This window comes from Chroicocephalus ridibundus, chromosome 2, assembly GCF_963924245.1.
Source record: "Chroicocephalus ridibundus chromosome 2, bChrRid1.1, whole genome shotgun sequence".
NCBI classification, from domain to species: Eukaryota; Metazoa; Chordata; class Aves; order Charadriiformes; family Laridae; genus Chroicocephalus; species Chroicocephalus ridibundus.
Genome location: NC_086285.1, coordinates 1,589,149 through 1,610,616, shown reverse-complemented (window position 1 = coordinate 1,610,616; position 21,468 = coordinate 1,589,149). Strand labels below are relative to the sequence as shown.

At 62.1% G+C, this 21,468-nt stretch overlaps 2 protein-coding genes across 3 annotated transcripts in view; one reads left to right on the top strand and one right to left on the bottom strand.

Annotated features, from left to right (window-relative positions):
• The window catches only part of CCDC12 (coiled-coil domain containing 12), a 47,305-nt gene extending 46,096 nt beyond the window's left edge, over nucleotides 1–1,209 (bottom strand). The window contains exon 1 of one of the 2 annotated variants that reach the window (XM_063324219.1): nucleotides 1,023–1,209. In XM_063324219.1, coding sequence (XP_063180289.1) covers nucleotides 1,023–1,148 — 126 coding nt within the window. In that variant the 5' untranslated portion in view covers nucleotides 1,149–1,209. The remainder of the gene's footprint in view (nucleotides 1–1,022) is intronic. The other variant, XM_063324220.1, reaches the window with a different exon arrangement.
• A 435-nt stretch (nucleotides 1,210–1,644) lies between these two features.
• The window catches only part of NBEAL2 (neurobeachin like 2), a 31,716-nt gene continuing 11,892 nt past the window's right edge, over nucleotides 1,645–21,468 (top strand). The window contains exons 1-29 of the mRNA XM_063324218.1: nucleotides 1,645–1,754; nucleotides 7,680–7,768; nucleotides 8,027–8,191; nucleotides 9,549–9,630; nucleotides 9,735–9,856; nucleotides 9,945–10,027; nucleotides 11,860–11,945; nucleotides 12,510–12,795; nucleotides 12,868–12,974; nucleotides 13,193–13,276; nucleotides 13,378–13,461; nucleotides 13,598–13,696; nucleotides 14,613–15,184; nucleotides 15,272–15,404; nucleotides 15,505–15,624; nucleotides 15,709–16,042; nucleotides 16,142–16,224; nucleotides 16,334–16,426; nucleotides 16,885–17,056; nucleotides 17,608–17,741; nucleotides 17,838–17,997; nucleotides 18,073–18,175; nucleotides 18,734–18,887; nucleotides 19,023–19,181; nucleotides 19,273–19,432; nucleotides 19,611–19,696; nucleotides 19,968–20,636; nucleotides 20,715–20,893; nucleotides 20,981–21,140. Coding sequence (XP_063180288.1) covers nucleotides 1,704–1,754; nucleotides 7,680–7,768; nucleotides 8,027–8,191; nucleotides 9,549–9,630; nucleotides 9,735–9,856; nucleotides 9,945–10,027; nucleotides 11,860–11,945; nucleotides 12,510–12,795; nucleotides 12,868–12,974; nucleotides 13,193–13,276; nucleotides 13,378–13,461; nucleotides 13,598–13,696; nucleotides 14,613–15,184; nucleotides 15,272–15,404; nucleotides 15,505–15,624; nucleotides 15,709–16,042; nucleotides 16,142–16,224; nucleotides 16,334–16,426; nucleotides 16,885–17,056; nucleotides 17,608–17,741; nucleotides 17,838–17,997; nucleotides 18,073–18,175; nucleotides 18,734–18,887; nucleotides 19,023–19,181; nucleotides 19,273–19,432; nucleotides 19,611–19,696; nucleotides 19,968–20,636; nucleotides 20,715–20,893; nucleotides 20,981–21,140 — 4,809 coding nt within the window. The 5' untranslated portion in view covers nucleotides 1,645–1,703. The remainder of the gene's footprint in view (nucleotides 1,755–7,679; nucleotides 7,769–8,026; nucleotides 8,192–9,548; nucleotides 9,631–9,734; nucleotides 9,857–9,944; nucleotides 10,028–11,859; nucleotides 11,946–12,509; nucleotides 12,796–12,867; nucleotides 12,975–13,192; nucleotides 13,277–13,377; nucleotides 13,462–13,597; nucleotides 13,697–14,612; nucleotides 15,185–15,271; nucleotides 15,405–15,504; nucleotides 15,625–15,708; nucleotides 16,043–16,141; nucleotides 16,225–16,333; nucleotides 16,427–16,884; nucleotides 17,057–17,607; nucleotides 17,742–17,837; nucleotides 17,998–18,072; nucleotides 18,176–18,733; nucleotides 18,888–19,022; nucleotides 19,182–19,272; nucleotides 19,433–19,610; nucleotides 19,697–19,967; nucleotides 20,637–20,714; nucleotides 20,894–20,980; nucleotides 21,141–21,468) is intronic.

Sequence of the window (21,468 nt, the reverse complement as noted above, 5' to 3'; positions counted from 1 at the left end):
AGACCCACCTCAGACCCTCTGTGGGCCCCCCCCAACATCCTCAGACCCACCTCAGACCCTCTGTGGTCCCCCCAGCATCCTCAGACCCACCTCAGACCCTCTGTGGCCCCCCCAACATCCTCAGACCCACCTCAGACCCTCTGTGGGCCCCCCAACATCCTCAGACCCTCTGTGGCTCCCCCCAACATCCTCAGACCCTCTGTGGCGCCCCCCAACATCCTCAGACCCACCTCAGACCCTCTGTGCCCCCCCCCAACATCCTCAGACCCACCTCAGACCCTCTGTGGCTCCCCCCAGCATCCTCAGACCCACCTCAGACCCTCTGTGGCCCCCCCAACATCCTCAGACCCACCTCAGACCCTCTGTGGGCCCCCCAACATCCTCAGACCCTCTGTGGCTCCCCCCAACATCCTCAGACCCTCTGTGGCGCCCCCCAACATCCTCAGACCCACCTCAGACCCTCTGTGCCCCCCCCCAACATCCTCAGACCCACCTCAGACCCTCTGTGGCTCCCCCCAACATCCTCAGACCCACCTCAGACCCTCTGTGGCTCCCCCCAACATCCGCAGACCCACCTCAGACCCTCTGTGGCTCCCCCCAACATCCTCAGACCCACCTCGGACCCTCTGTGGCTCCCCCCAACATCCTCAGACCCACCTCAGGCCCTCTGTGGCTCCCCCCAACATCCTCAGACCCACCTCAGGCCCTCTGTGGCTCCCCCCAACATCCTCAGACCCACCTCAGGCCCTCTGTGGTCCCCCCCCCAACATCCTCAGACCTTCTGTGTCGCTCCCCAACATCCTCAGACCTTCTGTGCCCGCCCCCAACACCCTCAGACCTTCTGTGCCCGCCCCCAACACCCTCAGACCCACCTCAGACCCTCTGTGCCTCCTCAACATCCTCAGACCCCCTCCCCAAACCCCCAGGCCCAACTCAGATCATCTGCCTCACTCCGCCCCAGGCCCACTCCGGCCCCTCACACCATTCCACCGCCCACCCCGCCCCGCCATCCCCCCCGCCACCTGAAGCGTGCGCTGCCGCAGGGCCCTCAACCTCTCCCGCCGCCGTCGCGCCTCCTCTTCCAGCCTCCCTAAAGCCGGGCCGGCCGCCGCCTCCTCCGCCTCCAGGCCACCACCGGGCGCCGCCATCTTGGTCCTTCCCCACACACACGGCGCCACCCGCCGTACAACCTCCAGCGCGCATGCGCCCCCCAGACTCAACCCATCCACCGCCGAGCGCATCGATGGGCTAAACCGTCGATCGACGGGCGCAATCGGGGGGGGGGGGAGGATGCAACAAGAAGCGGCGGGGGGGGGCATTAAAAAAAATTAAAAAATAATTAAAAAAAATTAATTAAAAGGGAAAATAACCCCACATCCACCTCTTCCGCCCTGCCAGGCTTATTCCCCCTCCCTCACATGGCGTGCAAGGTTTAATTGGGGGGGATAATTATTTGGGGGGGGGGGGGGGCATTGGGGGTATTTTAGCTTCCCCACCCCCCTTTTTACCTTTGGGCTGCCGGGGGGGGGGGGGGGAAGGTAAAAAGGGGGGTGGGAGGGGTATCCCCACCCTTACAGCAGCAGGTACACGGTACCGGGGGGGGGGGGGGGGGGGCGGTGACAGGGGCCCCCCCCCGTACCTGGGGGAGGGCCCGGCGGGGGGGGGGCGGAGCTGCCCGCCGTACCGAGCCGTGCCGGCCCGGCATGGCTTCCCGGGAGCGGCTCTACGAGCTTTGGATGCTCTACTTCGCCAAGGTGAGATGGGCATCGGGACCCCCCCCCCCGCCAAGGAAGGAGGAAGGCGGGGGCTGGGGGGCAGCACCCCTTTATTTCCCCCCCCCGCCCCGGGGTTGCCCTGCCCGCACCCCCCTGCTTGGAGGGAGGGGGGGAGCTGCACTACCTTGGGCGTATCGTCGCACCGCCCCATTTTGGGGGGGGGCACCGCGTTCTTTCCACACACACACACACACCCCCCCTCGCACCCCACTGCTACATCCCCCCCCCCGCCTCATTTTGGGGGGGGGCACCGCATCCCCCCCCCCCCCCCCGCACCCCACTGCCGTATCCCGGGGTCCGCCACAACACCCCCCTCCCCTCCGGGCGACCCTCATGGGAGGGGGCACCGCGTCCCGTCCCCCCCCCGGACCCACCTGCCGTATCCCGGGGGTCCACGACACCACCCCACCACCCCCCCCCCCCCCCCCGCCCCCGGGGGTCACCGCACCCCGACGTTCGCGACACCCCCCGTGTTCCTACCCTGGGGGGCACCGCCACCCCCCGGGCCGCCCCCGCGTCCCACTGTGACCCCCCCGCTGCATCCCGCGACCCCCCCCCCCCGCCCCGTGCGCCAGCCCCCGCCCCCCCCCTCCGGGGGTCACCGCACCCCGAGGTCCGCGAACCCATCCACCTAGGGGGGTACCGCGTCCACCCCCCCGGACCTCCCCCCGTGTCCTCCCTGGACCCCCCCCCCCCCCCCGCTGCATCCCGCGACCCTCCCGGACACCAGCGCCGCATCCCCCGCCCCCCCCCGCCCGTGCTCCCCACTTTGGGGGCGGCACCATATTCCTCCCGGACCCCCCGGGCCTCTCCCCCCCCTCCCCCGGGGGCACCGCATCCCCCTGGACCCCCCCACCGCATCCCGCACCCCCTTCCCCACCTCTCCCGGGGGGACGGGGTGGGGGGGGCGCACCTCCCTTACACCCAGTGGGGGGGTCTGGGGGGGGTCCGTGTCTGTCCCCCCCTCCCAGGTCCCGGCAGCAGGTGCGGCCGCGGTGACATTGGAGCGTTGGGAGTGACAAGGAGAGGGGGGAGGCGGGGGGGGGGGGGTGTCCTGCTTCTGGGGGGGGTGTCCTGCTCAGTGGGACACCCGTAGCCCCCCCTCGGCATCGCCGCCTCCCCCCGTGTCCCGTGGCCAGGGGTCCTGGGGGAGTAGAGGGGTCCCTTGGCCGGCAGCTTGCGGGGACCCCCCCCCGTCCCCCTCCCCGAGAGTCCCCGGTGCTTTGTTTTCTCCTTAATTATCCCCGCTCCGAAGTGGGGGGGAGGGGGGGGGGCCTGATCCTGCAGGACAGGAGACACCCCCCCGCCCCGTGTCACCCCCCAGCTCCTGCGCCCCCAGGGTGGGGTGACCAGCTGGGGTTTTGGGGTGAAAAAGGCTTATTTCTGCCCCCAAAACCGCACGCCGTCCCCAGCACGTGGCTGGGGACGCTGGGAGGGCAGGGCACCCCCGGCTGGGGATGGGGACAGCCGTGGTGTCACCTCGTCCGTGGTGTCACCTCATCCGGCCCCGCAGCGTCCCCTGGGACCCACCAGGCTTTGGTGGGGCAGGTCCTGGGGGCGTGTGCAAGGGACACGTGGGGTGACATCGGGTGGGCATGGTGGTACGGGGACAGGTGCAGTGACATCGGGTGGGCGTGGTGGTATGGGGACATGTGCGGTGACATTGGGGGCCATGGTGGTACGGGGACAGGTGCGGTGACATTGCAGGGCGTGGTGGTACGGGGACATGTGCCGTGACATTGGGGCCATGGTGGTACGGGGACATGTGCAGTGACATCGGGTGGGCATGGTGGTGCGAGGACATGTGCGGTGACATCGGGTGGGCATGGTGGTGCAGGGACAGATGCCGTGACATTCGGGGGCATGGTGGTACGGGGACATGTGCCACACCATGGAAGTGTCCATGGTCGTATGGGGACATGTGCCATGCTGTGGAGGTGTCCAGTATTGTATGGGGACACGAGCCACGCCATCGAGGTGTCCGTGGTCATATGGGGACATGTGCCATGCCATGGAGGTGTCCAGTGTTGTATGGGGACATGTGCCACGCCATCGAGGTGTCCGTGGTCGCACGGGGACATGTGCCATGCCATCGAGGTGTCCGTGGTTGTATGGGGACATGTGCCAAACCATGGAGGTGTCCATGGTCATACGGGGACATGTGCCATGCTGTGGAGGTGTCCGTAGTTGTATGGGGACATGGGACATGCCACGGAGGTGTCCGTGGTTGCACGGGGACACGTGACAAGCCATCGGGGTGTACAAGCTCACACAGGGGACACGTCCGTGCCATCGGGTGTGCAAGCTCGTGCAAAGGACACGTGCCACCCCACTGGGGCGTTCACACTCACGCGGGGACGGGCGCTGCGCCATGGGGTGTGCGTGGTCATAGAGGGGACAGGTGCCGTGCCACCAGGTGTGCACGGTCACAGAGGGGACACGTGCCACGCCATTGGGATGTGCATGGTCATATGTGACATGCCATCAGGTGCGCTTGGTCATATGGGGACATGTGCCACGCCATCGAGGTGTGCGTGGACATATGGGACACGTGCCACTCCATCGAGGTGCGCATGGTCACATGGGGACACGTGTGTCACGACGCCAGGTGCACAAGCTTGCACGGGGACGCCTGCATCGCCATTGCGGGGTGCACACTCACACGGGGACACGTCTTGTGCCATCACTCCCTTGGTGACACAGGCTGTGTGCTCCCACTTGGGGACACATGCCACGCTGTCATGGTGTGCCCACTCACCGTGCCACACCAACAAGGTGGCTGTGCCACCTCTGAGAGGCACCAGGGCCTTGGTGTCACCTCCCCAGATGGGTCACCTGTAAAACCGTGGTGGCCTTCACCACAGTGATGTCCCCAAGCACCCGGCAAGGACAAGGCTGCTGGGACACGTCCCTGGCGCCCGTCAACCTTCTGCTGTCCCACCACAGGCCTTGTTTGGAGGCGTCAACCCAGGGCACCAGGTGATGCCACCAGAGTGTGACCTCGATGGTAGTGTCCCCTTCCCCGGGCGGTGACATCGGATGGGGGCTGCACGCCGGGAGCACGTGCGTTATCTCTCGTGGCTTTAAAATAGGGCAGAGCTCTCGTGTCACCGCGCCACCAGGGGACAGGGATGTCCCCAAGGGTGTCCCACGGGGTGGCCATGCCATGGTGGGGATGGTGCTGGCCACGTTGTCCCACACTGGACAGGGAAGGAGACAGGGACCCTGGTGGGGCCCCACTGTGGGGACCCCCAGTGTCACCCCCAATGCCAGGGAGGTGACAACCTGGTGGCTTTGCCACTGTCACTTTTTTTGGGGGGGTGTCGGCGGCGCCGGGGAGGGATGGAGGTGCCGGCACAGCGTTCCCAGGTGCCACCGCGCCGGCGGCCGAGCCCAGAAGCCACCCAACAGGCTCTGCCAGCCGGCAACCGGCTGGGACACGGCCACCGGCCCCGCCAGCGCCGCGCCGGGATGGGACACCGGCTCCGGGTGGGTGCAAGGTGGCGGGAGGGTGGTGGGGTGGGAGGGGGGGGACGACGACAATGACATTGCAGGGGGGGCCGGGGCAGGGGCGGGGGGGGGATGTGCTGAGGACTGTCAAACTCAACACACCCCGGTTGCACAGATGGGGGGCGACGGCAGGATGCGGTGGGCGAAACCAAAGCGGGCCGGTGCCAGCCGTCACCCCCCATCGTCACCACTGTCACCTCGACCCCCCCACCCCGAGCTGCTGGGTGGGCGCACGGGGCTGGGGACAAGCCGGTGACACCCCCGAAAGGGTGGCGGGCGGTGGGAGGAAGCGCCGTTGGGGCGGCGGGTGCCGGGTGACTTGGCATTTCCTGATGGTTTGGGGTTGTTTTTGGGTGGCTTTTGCACAAGAGCGAAGAGGCGGGGAGGGGACAAAAAAAAAAAAAAAGGGGGGGGACACACATAAAATAATAACACACACCCACACGCTGTCACCTTGTCCCCAACCCGGCTGCGCCGGCACGGCTCGGCGTGCGCCGGGGTCATGGATGACCACGGTCACCCCCCCGGCCAGGTAATGGGGTGCTGTGGGCAGGGGGGGACACACATGGCGGTGACCCCCCCGCTGGATGGGGGGGGCTGGCGGTACCCGGCGGGAAATGGGTGACGCGGGGGACGGGGTGGCGCATTCGGAGGGGGGGACAGTGGTGGGAGGGGGGTGAGGTCCCCTTGGGGCGCTGTGGGTGGCTGCGGGGGGGTTGGGGACCCTCGTGTCCCCGGGGAGGGAGGGGGGGGTGGTGCGGGGAGGGGGGTGTCACCAAGAGGGGACGGTCCCTTCCTGGGCTGGGGACACGCCGGGGTGCTGCGTGGGGGGTGTAAGGGGACATGGGTGACACCGAGGGGGGTGCAAGGGGGTGTGGGTGACACCAGGGTGCTGCAATGGGGGTGCTTGGGGATGTGGGTGACACCGAGCGGCTGTGTTGGGGTGCTTGGGGACATGGGTGACACCAAAGGGGGTGCAAAGGGGTGTGGGTGACCCCAAGGTGCCGCATTGGGGTGTGCGGGGACGTGGGTGACCCCGAGCAACTGTATTGTGGTGTTTGGGGATGTGGGTGACACCAAGGGGCTGTCTCAGGGTGCGAGGGGACATGGGTCACTCCAAGGCGCCACATCGGGGTACACAGGGACATGGGTGACACCAAGGGGCCGTGTTGGGCTGTGCTGGGACGTGGGTGACACCAAGGTACCGCATTGGGGTGCTTGGGGACATGGGTGACACCAAGGGGCCGCGCTGGGGTGCCTGGGGACATAGGTGACCCCAAGGTGCCGCATTGGGGTGTTTGGGGACATGGGTGACACCAAGGGGCCATGTTGGGATGTCTGGGGACATGGGTGACACCAAGGGGCTGTGTTGGGGTGCTCGGGGGACATGGATCACTCCAAGGTGCCACTTTGGGGTGTGCAGGGACATGGGTGACCCCAAGCAACTGTATCGTGGTGTTTGGGGACGTGGGTGACACCAAGGGGCCGTGTTGGGGTTCTCAGGAACGTGGGTGACCCCAAGGTGACGCATTGGGTTGCTCAGGGACACGGGTGACACCACTGGGGTGCTTGGGGACATGGGTGACCCCAAGGTGCCACATTGGGGTGTTTGGGGACACGGGTCACCCCAAGGTGCCACATTGGCCAGCACCTCCACGGGTCGTGTGGCTCTGGATGCTGATTGGTCAGTGGCTCCGCAGGTTGTGCTGCTCTGGTTGCTGATTGGTCAGCAGCTCCACAGGTTGTTCTGCTCTGGTTGTTGATTGGTCAGTGGCTCTACAGGTTGTTCTGCTCTGGGTTCTGGTTGGTCAACGGCTCCACAGGTTGTTCTGCTCTGGGTTCTGGTTGGTCAACAGCTCCACAGGTTGTTCTGCTCTGGGTTTTGGTTGGTCAGCGGCTCCACAGGTTGTTCTGCTCTTGTTGCTGATTGGTCAGTGGATCCTAGGTTGTTCTGCTCTTGCTGCTGATTGGTTAGCAGCTCCACAGATGGTTCTGCTCTTGCTGCTGATTGGTTAGCAGCTTCGCAGGTTATTTTCCTCTGGGTGCTGATTGCTCGGCGGCTCCACAGGTTGTGCTGCTCTGGTTGCTGATTGGCCAGCAGCTCTGCAGCTTGTGTTTTTCTGGTTGCTGATTGGTCAGGAACTCCACAGGTTGTGTTTCTCTGGGTTGCTGATTGGTCAGCAGCTCCACAGGTTGTGCTGCTCCAATTGCTCATTGGCTGGTGCCTCCTGGGGGGGTGCTCACACCCCCCGGGTGCCAATAAACCGGTGGCTTCTGCGGGGGGGGGGGGGGGGGGGGGAACTTGACTATTCTGGCTGCTGATTGGCCGATACCTCCGTGGCGGTGGTCAGTGCGGGGTCTGATTAGCTCAGCCCCCCCCCCTTGCCCTTGCAGAAGGACCTCTCCTACCTGCAGCAGTGGCTGGAAGCCTTCGTCATGAACTTTGAGAAGATCATCGCCCTGCCCTCGCTGGAGCCCAGGAGGTGAGGAGCACCCCGGCACCCGTGGGTGCTGCAAGAGTGACACCCCATGGAGGGGGGGGTGCGACACCCGCAGCTAAATTTAGGCGGCTCATCCGTTCTCGGCGGTTTTAAACCATCCGGTCTGAAGCTTGAAGGGGGGTCGACGGGGGGGATGTTGTGATGGTGTTGGGGGGGTGTTGGGGGAGGGAGGGGGTTGCATCCAGTCACCCCCATTTTCCACCACCACCCCACACACACCCCCCCCCCCCCCCGTCGCAGGCCGGAGGAGTCGGTGTCGGAGATCCCGGTGCTGCCGCGGGAGGTGCTGGTGGTGCTGAGCCAGCGGCTGGGACAGTGCGTGGTCCAGATCCCGCAGGAGGAGGGCGCTGGGACCAGCCTGGGGCAGGCGCTGCTGCTCCTCAAGTTCTTCATCATCATCTGCAGGTGGGTGACGTCCCACCACCATCATCACTACCACCCCTCCATCCCCCCCACGCCCCCCTGCCGGGGGAGGGGGTCCCGGCCTCCCTTCATCCCCCTCCCCAACCCAACCCATGGGGATTCCCGGTTTCGGTCCTCCCCCTGCCCCAAATGCAGCCCAGCTCCGCACCCAGGTGCTGGGGTGGGGGGACAATGAGGGGACACCCCCTATTTCTAGGTCCTGTGCCCCCCCCCCTCCCCAAGTCTTCGCCGAAAGGACCAAACTGGTATTGCCCCGGTCCCAGATTGCCACGCTCCCAAACCACCTCCTGGATGTGCATCCTCCCCCCCAAAAAAAGCAGAGCATCCCCCCCCACCCCTTGAAGAAGAGCGTCCCCCCCTGCACCCCTCCATGAAGTGCATCACCCCCCAAAGTGCATCCCCCCCCCCGCAAAGTGTAGCATCCCCCCCCCAAAAGCGCATCCTCACCCCCCATGAAGTGCATCACATCACCCCAAAACACAGTATTTACCCCCACCCCTAAAGCACAGCGTGCCCCCCCTTCGAGTTCATCATTGCTCCCCCCAACAAAGTGCATCCCACCCCCCTTGGCCCCGCCACCTCCCACCAGCCGACATAAGGTGATCCCTGGCAGCAGCGTCCCCACGAAGCCACCACCTCCCTGTCCCTTGGGGGGGGGGACACACCATCCACCTGTCCCCCCCCACCTTCCCAGCCAAGGATGGGGTTCATCTGAGGATGTGCCCTGGCTCCTGCTGGCTGCCATATTATCACCACCCCCCCCCCAACGATGCATTAACCCCCCATAATAATTTAACCCCCATTCCCGATGCAATAACCATCCCCCCCCCTCCAGGCGCATGAAGCCCCCAAGGTGCATTAACCCCTCACACAATGCATTGACCCCCCCCCCGATGCATTGACCCCCCCATCATGATGCCTGAACACCCCCCCATGGTGCAATAACCCCCCCCCCCAATGCATTAACCCCCCCCATCGTGATGCTTTAACACCCCCCGCATGGCGCAATACCCCCCCCCCGATGCATTAAACCCCCCCCAATGCAATACACCCCCCCCCACGATACATTAACCTGCCTGAATGCGATACCCCCCCCCGATGCAATAAAACCCCAAGGTGCTTAAACGCCCCCCCCCCAATGCATTAACTCTCCCCCTTCATGCTTTACCCCCCCGGGTGCATTAACTCCCCCCCCCCCGCAATGCAATAACCACCCCAAGGTGCTTTAATCCCCTCAATGCATTAACCCCCCCCAATGCATTAACCCCCCCGCCCCTGGATGCGTTGACCCCCCCCAGTACTGCATTAACACCCCCCCCATATATTATCCCCCCACCAGGAACCTGGAAAACATCCAAGCGGACAAAACCCCCGGCTTCATCCCGGAGGTGCTGAAGCTGCTGCGGGTCTGCGGGAACAAGGTGAATCCAGGGGGAACCACGGGAGGAGGATTGGGGTGGGGGCTTGGTTTGGTTTGGGTTTTTTTTTGGGGGGGGGGATTAATCCTGCTCCGCTTTTCCGGCAGCTGAGGAGTACACAAGAGGAGGAGCGGAGCGGGACGCAGCTGGAGAGCGGGATGCTCTACGCCCTGCACCTCTGCGAGTGCCTCTTCGACCCCTACCAGACCTGGCGCCGGCAGCTCAGCGGGTGAGCACGGACCCCCCCCCAACCCCCTCTGGCCCCCCAAAAAGCCCCCCACACCCCGGCCCCCCTCAATTCACCCCTCTCTTCCCAGGGAAGTCATCAGCCCGAAGGAGAAGAGTAAATACAAGTTCGCCCCGGCCCCTTTGCCCCCCGAGTTCGGCGTCTTCTTCCAAGGTAAAGGTGGGGGGGTCCCAGCACCCCCCAGCATTGTCTCCTGCAGCCGGGCATGGGCTCGAGGGGCAGGGATGGGGTCAGTATGGGATCCATGGGTGTGTAGAGCACCCAGGGGTGGGTAAGGGGTCAGTATGGGATCCATGGGTGTGTAGAACACCTAGGAGCAGGGATGGGGTCAGTATGGGATCCATGGGTGCGTAGAGCATCCCGAGGTGGATACGGGGTCCGTATGGGATCCATGGGTGCACAGAGCATCCCAAGGTGGGTACAGGGTCAGTATGGGATCCATGGGTGTGTAGAACACCTAGGAGAAGGGATGGGGTCAGTATGGGATCCATGGGTGCGTAGAGCATCCCAAGGTGGATACGGGGTCAGTACGGGATCCATGGGTGCATAGAGCATCCCGAGGTGGGTACGGGGTCAGTACAGGATCCATGGGTGTGTAGAACACCTAGGAGCAGGGATGGGGTCAGTATGGGATCCATGGGTGTGTAGAGCACCCAGGGGTGGGTACAGGGTCAGTATGGGATCCATGGGTGTGTAGAACACCTAGGAGCAGGGATGGGGTCAGTATGGGATCCATGGGTGCGTAGAGCATCCCGAGGTGGATACGGGGTCCGTATGGGATCCATGGGTGCACAGAGCATCCCAAGGTGGGTACAGGGTCAGTATGGGATCCATGGGTGCGTAGAGCATCCCAAGGTGGGTACGGGGTCAGTATGGGATCCATGGGTGCATAGAACACCTAGGAGCAGGGATGGGGTCAGTATGGGATCCATGGGTGCGTAGAGCATCCCAAGGTGGGTACAGGGTCAGTAAGGGGTCCATGGGTGCGTAGAACACCTAGGAGCAGGGATGGGGTCAGTATGGGATCCATGGGTGCATAGAGCATCCCAAGGTGGGTACAGGGTCAGTATGGGATCCATGGGTGTGCAGAGCATCCCAAGGTGGGTACAGGGTCAGTATGGGATCCATGGGTGCGTAGAACACCTAGGAGCAGGGATGGGGTCAGTAAGGGGTCCATGGGTGCGTAGAGCATCCCAAGGTGGGTACGGAGTCAGTATGGGGTCCATGGGTGTGTAGAGCATCCCAAGGTGGGTACAGGGTCAGTAAGGGGTCCATGGGCGCGTAGAGCATCCCGAGGTGGATATGGGGTCAGTATGGGATCCATGGGTGCGTAGAGCATCCAGGGACAGGGAGAGGATGCAGGGGTTGGGATGGGGTCTAGGAGCACATATAGGATCCACGGGGACATATCTGGGGAAGGTATATGATTCGAGGGCAAATATAGGATCCTATACCTGCCCCCGGGACCCCGTACGTGCCCCGTATGGGGCACGTACGGGGTCCCGGGGGCAGGTATAGGATCCTAAAGCCCGGATTAAATCCTACATGACCCAGGGAGCCTGTAAAAATCAACGCAAAGGGGATTATTTTCCGGGGAAGCCCCCAAAAAAGCCCCGCTTCGCGGCAAAGACGTTGCATAAAAAAGAAAAAAAAAATAAAAAAATCACCTAAAACTCCCAACACGCCCAACCGCCTGTAAATCCCCCGACCGAACCCTATTTTTGAATAAAACCCCGATTTTTTTTTTTTTTTAGGAGAAAAAAAAAAAACAAAAAAACCCCAAAAAACCCACACAGGTGCAAATCAGAGCTGCAAAAAAATTTGAGCATCCTCATCCCCTCCATCATCAACAGGGGCCAGTGCCCTCGTGGGCCGTTTTTTGGGCTTAATTTGGGTAAAAAAAGGGATTTTTTTGGTTTTTTTCCCCCCTATATTTTTTTGCTGCTTCCTCCCCAAAATTAATCTTTCCTTCTTCATCCTCACAGAGAGTTTCCAAGCCGGAGGGCAGCTCCCCGAAACGCTCCAGCTCCGGCTTATCCATCTTTTTGGGGCCATCCTCTCCGGATCCAAGGTAGACTTGGGAAAGGGATGGAGGGAAGGACTTGGGATCCTCGATTATCCGAGTGATAAACCCCAACCTTTTATTTATTCCAAGCGAGAGAAACGCTGAAATTAAACGGCTTCGTTTTCCAAAAGCCTTTAAAAATCCCATTTAAAATCCCAGCCCTAAATTCGCTGGGTTTTACCTTAAAAAAAAAAAAAAAAAATAATTAAATCGAGCTGAAATTTGGGCTTAAATTGGGTTGAGCTGAAACTGCACCAGTTGGGCTCCGGGGTAGCAGATGAGAACTTCTTGGCGGAATAAATTTGAGCAGAAATAGGTTTTAGTTAATGCAACGCTTAAAAATCAGAATTTAATTAATAGCTGCAATAATTTACCCTTAAATTAATTTGCACGCGCCCAGGAGCAGGGTGCGGTGAGATGGGTAAACACCCCCCTGCCCCCTTCCCCGGGCCCCCGCCAGCGCCGGAGCCGTCGGGCTGAGCGTTAATAGCTTAAATAAAGGATTTCGTATGGCGATAAGGGACATAAAAACCCATCTTCCCCCCGCCTTCCCCCGCATCCTCCCGACAGCCCAACGCGCTGCGGGCCATCACGCCGGCGGCGGTGGAGGTGCTGCTGGGGGTGCTGCGACGGGGAGGCGGGGAGAACCCCCCGGTCCCCGGTTTGCTGGAGTTGGCGTTACGCGGCGTGGTGGCCGTGGTCCACGTGCTCCACGGCAGCAGTCCCGGCGCCGGCCCTGTGCCCTTGCGTGTCCTCCTGGATGGTTACTTCAGGGTGCTCAATTCGGACCTGCCGGCAGCTTCCTTGGCACCGGAAGCGGCCGGTGGCCTCATCGCTCTCCGTGTCCTCATGCTGGGTAGGTGGCTGGGGACGTGGGGTGGGGTTGGGGACGTGGGGTGGGTGCTGAGCCATCTCCACCTCGCCGTAGATGCCATCCCGGCCATGCTGAGCTGTGAGGACCGGCCAGTCCTACAAGCCGTCTTTCTCAGCAACAACTGCTTCGAGCACATCATCCGGCTCCTCCAAAACAGCAAGGTACCGGAGTCGCCACGTTGGTGTCCCCCCTCCTTGGTGATCTGGGTTGGGCACCCTCATCTCCATCCTCACCCTTCCTGGCTCTAAATGATGCTGGGACAGAGTGGCTGTGCTGCAGAAGCTTCCATGGGGTGGGGACCCTCCGTAACCCCCTTCCCTTTCCCCCACCCATACTGGGTGCTGTTCCCCAGGGCTGATGCCCACCCCGTGTCCCACAGCTCTACCTCGGCAGCTCGCGGGAGACGGGTGAAGCCCAGGACGAGGTCCCCACGCAACCACCAGACAGAGATGGGCTCCAGCAGGTATCGTGTGGGGCCACCCCATAACCAAACCACCAGGCGTGGTGGATTGTGGCCCCCCAACCCCACGGCTCAGCAGACCCACCACCTCCATGTCTCCGTAGGTCTTCAACAGCAGCTCTGATGCCATCGCGGTCCACGCCATCGGGGTGCTTACTGCCATCATGAGCAACTCACCCTCAGCCAAGGTTGGCGGTGGACGAGGGTGGGGGGACACCCCAAAAATGGCTGAGTTTCGGGATTTTCACGCTGTGAGGTGGGCTGGGGGGAAAGCAGCACGTGGTGGGGCTCAGTGAAGGGTCCCATGTGCCTGGGTGCTTGCAGGAGGTGTTCAAGGAGCGCATTGGCTATGCCCACCTCTACGAGGTCTTGAGGAGCCAGGGCCAGCCCACCCAACGCCTGCTCCAGGAGCTCCTCAACATGGTGAGCATGCCCACTTCTCCTCCACGCCGAGCAAAGCCCTAGGTGCTGGTGGTTCATGGTGGAACTCAGACCGTGGCAGCCCCCTTCCTTACCCCGCAAGTCCTCTCCACTCTGCTAGTTTCCCATCAGCTTCCTCCTGAGGGGTCCTGGGGCCATGTTTAGCTTGAATTCATGCTCAGCTTTGGGGAATTTTGAGCCCTTTCTGTTGTGGTAGTACTTGCTCTGGTACTGCTGGATGTGCCAACACCTCCAAAATGCTTGATGCGTGAGGGTTTTCCAAAATGCTTGATGCGTGAGGGTTTTCCAAGGTGCTTGATGCGTGAGGGTTTTCCAAGGTGCTTGATGCGTGAGGGTTTTCCAAGGTGCTTGATGCGTGAGGGTTTTCCAAGGTGCTTGATGCGTGAGGGTTTTCCAAGGTGCTTGATGCGTGAGGGTTTTCCAAGGTGCTTGATGCGTGAGGGTTTTCCAAGGTGCTTGATGCGTGAGGGTTTTCCAAGGTGCTTGATGCGTGAGGGTTTTCCAAGGTGCTTGATGCGTGAGGGTCTCCAAGGTGCTTGATGCGTGAGGGTCTCCAAGGTGCTTGATGCGTGAGGGTCTCCAATAGGGTTGGTGCACAGGGGTCTTCAAGACTTTTGATGCATGAGGGTCTCCAAGACTCTTGATCCATGGGAGTCTCCAAGGGGCTTGTTGCATGGGCGCTCCAAAACTGTTGATGCACAGAGACCTCCAAGATGCTTGATGCATGGAGGTCTCCGAGACTTTTGATTCATGTGGGTCTCTGATAGGCTTGATCCACAGGAGTCTCCAAATCTCTTGGTGCACAGGGTCTCTACCACCAGCCCAGGGTGACCAGGGGGAGGATCTGTCCTTCTCCAGGGGGTCAGGCCTGCACCGACCGGCTCTTGTGTTTCGGCAGGCAGTGGAAGGCGACCACAGCTCCTTCCCGGTGCGCCCCATCCGCAACGAACAGCCCCTGCTCATCCTGCTGGCCTGGCTGCCAGCGTTGGAGTGCCAGGAGCTGCAGGTCTTCCTCTTGGGCCAGCTGCGGCGGCTCTGCGAAGCCTCCTTGCCCAGCCGCCTCACCTGCGTCAAGGCAGGCATGGTGGGCTCCCTGCTGGGTGCCCTGGCCACCGAACCGGCGCTGCCGGTTGCCTGCTCGGAAAATCTACTGGAGCTGCTGCGGGCATTGGGCAGCCTCTCCATCCGCCCCGGGGAGCTGCGGCAGCTGCTGCGGCTGTTGCGGCACGAGCGGGGTCGGGGACCGCATCCCTATGCGGCACCCGTCATCCGGGCGCTCTCGGGGATGGCACGGGTCGAGGGCCCCCCCCGGGCGCTGCAGTGCTTCGACCTGACGCCCGGCATGGCAGGGATCATGGTGCCCGCTGTCCAGAAGTGGCCCGGCGGTGCCTTCGCCTTCCACGCATGGTTGTGCCTGAGCGAGGAGGAGCCCGAGCCACTGGTGAGGCCGAAGAGGAGGCAGCTCTATAGGTGATGCTCAGTGGAGGGACCTGGGGGGCTGCAGTGAGGATGAGGAGGGGCAGCACCACCATCTTCACCATGCTTCTCCTCCACCAGCTTCTTCACGGCCGGCGGGACGGGCTTTGAGGCGTTCTTCACCGCCGGCGGCGTGTTGGTGGTGGCCGTCTGTACCAAGAAGGACTACATGACAGTGGCATTGACGGAGTTTGCCTTCAACGACTCGGCTTGGGTGAGCATCACCCCCATCCTTGTCCCCATCCCCATCGCGGGGGGGTTGGGGGGGCAACAAGGACACCAGGACGCCTGACACCTCCTCTCTGTCCCTCCAGCACTGTGTTGACATTGTCCATGTCGCCGGCCGCCGGCCCTTTGGCCAGAACATCGTCAGCATCTACACCGATGGGCACCTGCGGAAGACGGCGCAGCTCCGCTTCCCCTCCCTCCACGAGGTGGGGGACTTCCCCCGGCACCCATCCCCTCCCCTCCCCATGGCATGGGGCTGGGGGCCGAGCACAACTGCTTCTCCCTTCCAGTCCTTCACCTCCTGCTGCATTGGCTCTGCGGGCCACCGGACCACCACCACCACTGCCACCACCACCACCAGCCACCCGCCGGCATCCCACAGACCGGAGATGGTCTTCCCCCCGCGCCCCGCACTCGGCCGCTCCCAGTCGGTCCCCGCCGCTCTGGGACCCCACTCCTGGACCCCCACTCAGCCCCCTACCGAGGGGGTGGTGGCCACCACCGCAGCTGGCAGCCAGGACACCGAGTGGGGCAGCCCCACCTCCCTGGAAGGTCACCTGGGCTCCGTGGCCATCTTCTGTGAGGCTCTGCAGCAAGCCCAGGTCAAGGCGCTCTTCTGCACAGGTACGTCAGGATGGGACACAGGAGACATATTCAGGGGTGCTAGTGGCAACCGGGGTCTCCTCTACCATGCCCCAGCTCACCCCAGTCCTCTTCCCCCAGGTCCAAATGTCACATCACCGTTTACACTGGAAGGTGACTTGGCGGAGCTCAGCAGCAAGCTCTTGCTGTACTACACCCCACAGGTGAGGAGAGCCACCCCCCCGGGGACAGGGACAGCAAGCACTCGTGGTCCCTCTGCTGTAGGTGACATCTCCAGGAGCATGAGGATACTCCCATGGTGCTCTCTTCTAGGCCTGCAGGAACAACATCTGCTTGGACCTCTCTCCCAGCCACGGTTTGGACGGGAGGCTGACAGGGCACAAGGTGGTCAACTGGGACATCAAGGTACACTGGTCACAGGGTGGCTTGTACTGGTCCATCCACCCCGCGGCATGGAGGTAGCTGGGTCATTCCTGGGGTACAGGGCAGGGTCAGGACCCCCAAGGAGTGTTGGATGGCCATGGTGGTTCTCCTGGACCCTACAGGGACTCTGCTACATGGTATTGGATCCACCAAGGACCTTCATGACCCATGGGTCCACGAAGGACCTGCGTGCCCCATAGGTCCTCAGTGCCCAAGGTGGGCACCATGAGTGGTGCAGGAGAAGGGGACCTGTTTTAGGTTCGTGCTGTAGGTTGGGTTGGGGCACACCCCAGTCTTTGCTAGCCACAAGGCCTGGCTCTCCCCGGCTTGGGCTGAGCCCAGGAGTAGGCAGAATGGACCCCAGGTGCACGTGCAACCTCCTCCTCTACGCTGCTGTCACCGCACAGCACCAAGCAAAGCCTCTCGCCTCCCTCTGGTAGGACGTGGTCAACTGCGTGGGTGGAATGGGTGTGCTACTGCCCCTGCTCGAGCAAGTGGTGTCCAAGAAGGAGGAGCCCGAGGATGAGCAGGAGACCAACGACCTGGTGGGACCAGAGCTGACATCCTCCAGGAACGCCCAGGGCATGCTCATCCCGCTGGGCAAGTCCTCAGGTGAGGACCTCGGGGGACGTGGAGTGGCTGCTTGGGTGACTGGAGGTAACCCCGCTGCCATGTGGGTGCTGCCTGGAGCAAGCTGGTGTCTACTGTGGGCTGGAGAGGTCTTGCCTGGGGCACCAAGAGTTATGGGGTAACAGAGAAACCTTTGACATCTTGTAATGTTGTTATGACCCAATTAGTCATAAACAAGCAGTTCTGGGAAGATGGGGGTGTCTCCAGCCTGCTTACCTCCAGCCTGCTTTTGCGTGGAGTCTCTGGTGCCTTATAGTAGGGCTGCGTTCATGCAGGAGCCTTCTCCTGCATAGGTGAAATAGGCTTTCTCCTGATACCCAGCTGCTTACTTCCAAGCAGCTCAGAGGAATGGAAGTTTCCACTCACTTAAATTTGGGGGAAATCGGGGAATGGGCTGAAAAATTTGCAGAGAACTTTTACGGTGGGGTCTCCAGGATGCCCGTTGCAGGCAGATGCAGGCGGCACTGTAGGAAGATGTTTGGGTGGGCGCAGGTCTCACAGCTACTGGTGGGGCTCTGCCCTGTGTCTTGCAGAGAGCAGGCTGGAGAGGAACAGCGTGGCCGCCTTCCTGCTGCTGGTGAAGAACTTCATCCAGAATCACCCAGTGAACCAGGAGAGCCTGGTGCAGTGCCATGGGCCGGCCATCATCGGGGCGCTGCTGCAGAAGGTGTGAGGTGCTACCAAAGGTTCCATCCCACAGTCCCCAGGCCCGTTCCCCAAGGGGGACGCCAGGGCTGCAAGTCTCCCCTCTCACCCATGGCAGGTCTCTGGTCAACTGCTGGACATGAGCACGTTGATGGCCTCACAGATCCTCATGGAGCAGGTGGCCTCTGAGGGCAGCGGGTTCCTGCTGCATCTCCTCTACCAGCATCTCCTCTTCGATTTCCGCATCTGGAGCAACAGCGACTTTGCCGTCCGCTTAGGTGGGAACTGGGGGCGCTTGGGGTTGTTCTCCATCCCAACCGGCTTCCATGGCTGCTCACACCTTCTCCCTGCAGGTCACATCCAGTATCTGGCCAACGTCATCAAGGACCACAAGCAACGCATCCGCAAGAAGTACGGGGTGCAGTACATCCTCGACTCCATCCGGACGTACTACGGGTGAGCCGCCGCTTGTATCCTGGACCCCTGAACACTGACGTGGTGGTGGGCTTCACCCCTCAGAGCTGCAGTTTTGGGGTAGACACCCTTTTCTTGGGGCAATATCCCTCCTGCAAGCACCTCATGGGATAATCTCCTGGTGTGGGAGCATGGTGGTGGGTGCATGACCTTCCACTCCCCATGGCCATGCCCCATCCCCAAGCCTCCATCCACACCTGCAACTGGCCAGCCCCCAGATCCACCCCCAGCATCTCTCCAGCAGCAACCAAGAGCATGGTGGTTTCTGACACAAGCTGATACCCTCTTCTTGTCTGACCCCATGCATTTCTGCACCCCTGTGGCACTGGGGATGTTCGCACCATGCAGAGACCCAAATGCGTGGGTCAGACATTTCCCAGCGGGGCAGGGTTGGCCAGAAGGGATGTCCACACCGGGCTGCCCTGGAGCTCCTTATGCTCCATGGTGGGCTTTGGGATCATGCCATCAATGGGGGACACGGGGCAGGAGGGTGGCTGTGCGCATCCCTGAAGGGAATGCCCATGCACATCTGTCCATCAGCACCTCCAGGGAGAAGACCATGGCCACCGATGACATCAAGACAGTGCAGACATCTCTCTTCAGTCTGGTGAAGGACTTCTTCTGCAGGAGCTTCTCCGGGGAGGAGATGCAGAGCTTGCTGAGCTACCTAGCGGGGGCACAAGATGAGCAGCAGGTACGGCACTGGGCCACCCAGGTCCCCAAACACCTCGGTGTGCCATGAGCTGGCCCAGCAATGGGTAGGGAGAAGCCGCTGAGGTCCTGGTGGGACACGTGGAGGGCAGTGGACAACCAGCCCTGTGTCCTGCAGGTCTGCGGGGCGCTGGAGGTGATCCACAGCTTGCTGAAGGGCTCGCCTGCCCAGGAGCAGCTCTTTGCCTTCCTCTTTGAGCCAGGCCACGTGGAGGTCCTCTTCTCGCTGCTGGTGCAGAAGAAGTTCTCGGATGAAGTGCGGGAGAGGGTATTCAAGGTAAGACAGGTCCCCAGCACCAACTTCTTGCCATCCCCAGCAGCCAGGGGCTTTGCCGCAGCAGGGTGGCCACCTTTCTCTGTCTCACCAGGTCCTCTATAAGATGCTGAAGTACGAGAAGGTCCCTGAGCGCAGCAAGAACCGCCTGAAGCTGAAGGACATTGGGTACCAGGGGCTCATCGCCTGCCTCAGTGACATCCCCGGCTCCATGCTGCTCTTCCGCTGCCTCTCAGAGCAGGTCCTCGGGGCAGGTACCATGTGCCCTGCAGAAATCAGGCCTGCCCTGGCCACCCATCCCAAACATGTGCCATGGGGTCATCACTGGTGGCTTCCCATGAGGCTCAGCATGTCTTGGGCCTGAGGGTCTTTGGTGGCTTTTGGGGACCACAGGACCTGTCCCACCATTGTGCTCTCCTTCCTTGTCCATAGACCCTCCCAACTACAAGGACTTGGTGGCCGTGGTTTACCTGTCCCACCGGGCTGAGCTGACCGTCCGGCTCGATATCTGCCGCAAGGTGAGCAGGGCTGTGGGCACAAGGAGCTGTGACTGAGTTGTCACCCTGGGGTTGAGTTCCCTGGGCACCCAGCCATACCCAAACGCAGGGGCCATGGGGATGGTGGTGTGCCAGCATGGAAGTCAAGCAGCTCCAGCACCCCATGATGGTTATGGAAGATCTGGGGTGCTCAGAACAGGGCTTCCTGCCCTTTGGAGGGGCCAACCCCCCAAGAGGCTACGAGGAGTTGGGGCAAACATCATCAGGTCTCACCCCTCACTTTCTCTTGCAGCTCTTCCACTTGATCTACGCGCAGCAGGACATGGTGAAGCAGCTGGCCAGGTTGGCCGGCTGGCAGGACACACTCACCAAGCTCTACGTCAAAGAGTCCTACGAGTCCCGCCAGCACAGCCTCAGCATTGCAGGCAACGGGGGCTGCCTGGAGCTCCTCAACCTCTCGGACCCCCCCGGCAAAGAGGGGACGAGCCCTCCGCCGGCTGAGCTGCAGGAGCTGGATGTCTTCCTGCCGCTGGGCTATGAGGCCTCAGACCAGGAGCTCTCCGAGGGCTTCTCTGACCACTCCATCTCCCCAAGCGGCCGCACCAAGTCCTTCCACTCTTACAACTTCAAGTCTTTCGACTCCTCCGACCGGGCCAGCCGCTCGTCCTCCAACCCTGGTGATGGACCTCCCTTTGATGGCGTCTACCACCCTCTCTCACCCTTCTCCACCTCACCCTTCGACCTGGGGCTCGACCTGGCCAGCACTAGCTCCATCGCCACAGCCGAGAGTGGCACGCAGACCCCCGCCAGTGGCCCCGACACCCCCTCACCCCTGGAGAGCTTCAAGCCCTTCCCAGGAATGCGAGCACGCAAGAGCTCCAGCCTCTCAAACGTCCTAGATGAGAGCAGCTACCAGGACGCGCTGCCCAGTGACAACGTTTCCAACACCAGCAACCCCCAGGTGAGCCCCAAACTATCGTGCCCACCACCCTGGGCTATGCTGGACATTGGACCTCTCACCCTTCCTCCCCGTTGGCAGCAAACACCCGAGGAGGAGCTGTGCAACCTCTTGACCAACATCGTCTTTTCGGTGACCTGGCGTGGGGTGGAGGGCTGGGATGACGCGGCATGGAGGGAACGTGGGCAGGTCTTCTCTGTCCTCACCAAGCTGGGGACAGCGTGCGAGCTGGTGCGTCCCCCCGATGAGATCAAGCGCAGGTAAGTCCCGCTCAGGTCTGGAGCGGGGTCTGGTGGGGTGCACCCCAAGGGAGGACCACCCTACGGAGCCCACCTGCTCTCCCGCAGCCTGCTGGAGATGATGCTGGAGTCGGCGCTGACGGACCTGAAGGAGTCGGGGCCGACCACCCTGCCCGGTCTCACCCACAACGCCCTCAAGCTGCTGCGGCTGCTCCAGGACTTCTTGTTCTCCGAGGGACACAACAACCAGGCCCTGTGGAGCGAGAAGGTGGATGGGGCACGAGCAGGGGGTCCTGATCCCAAACCCGAGCTCTGAACCCCTTAGTGCTAACCCAGGGACCCCGGTGTTAGCCCTAACCCTCAACCCTGCCCCTACCTGCAGCCCTTGAACCTAACTGTAGAAAATAACCTGTGCCTCAATCCTAAACCCTAACACTAACCCATAACTAGTAAATCCAACCCTAAACCTAACCCTTAGCCCTAGCCCTACACCCTTGCCATGAACCCCAGCTCTAACCCTCAGCCTTAACCCCAATCCTGCACTCTTGCTGTGAAGCCCAATCCTGTACCCTTGCTCTAAACCCTGACCCTGATCC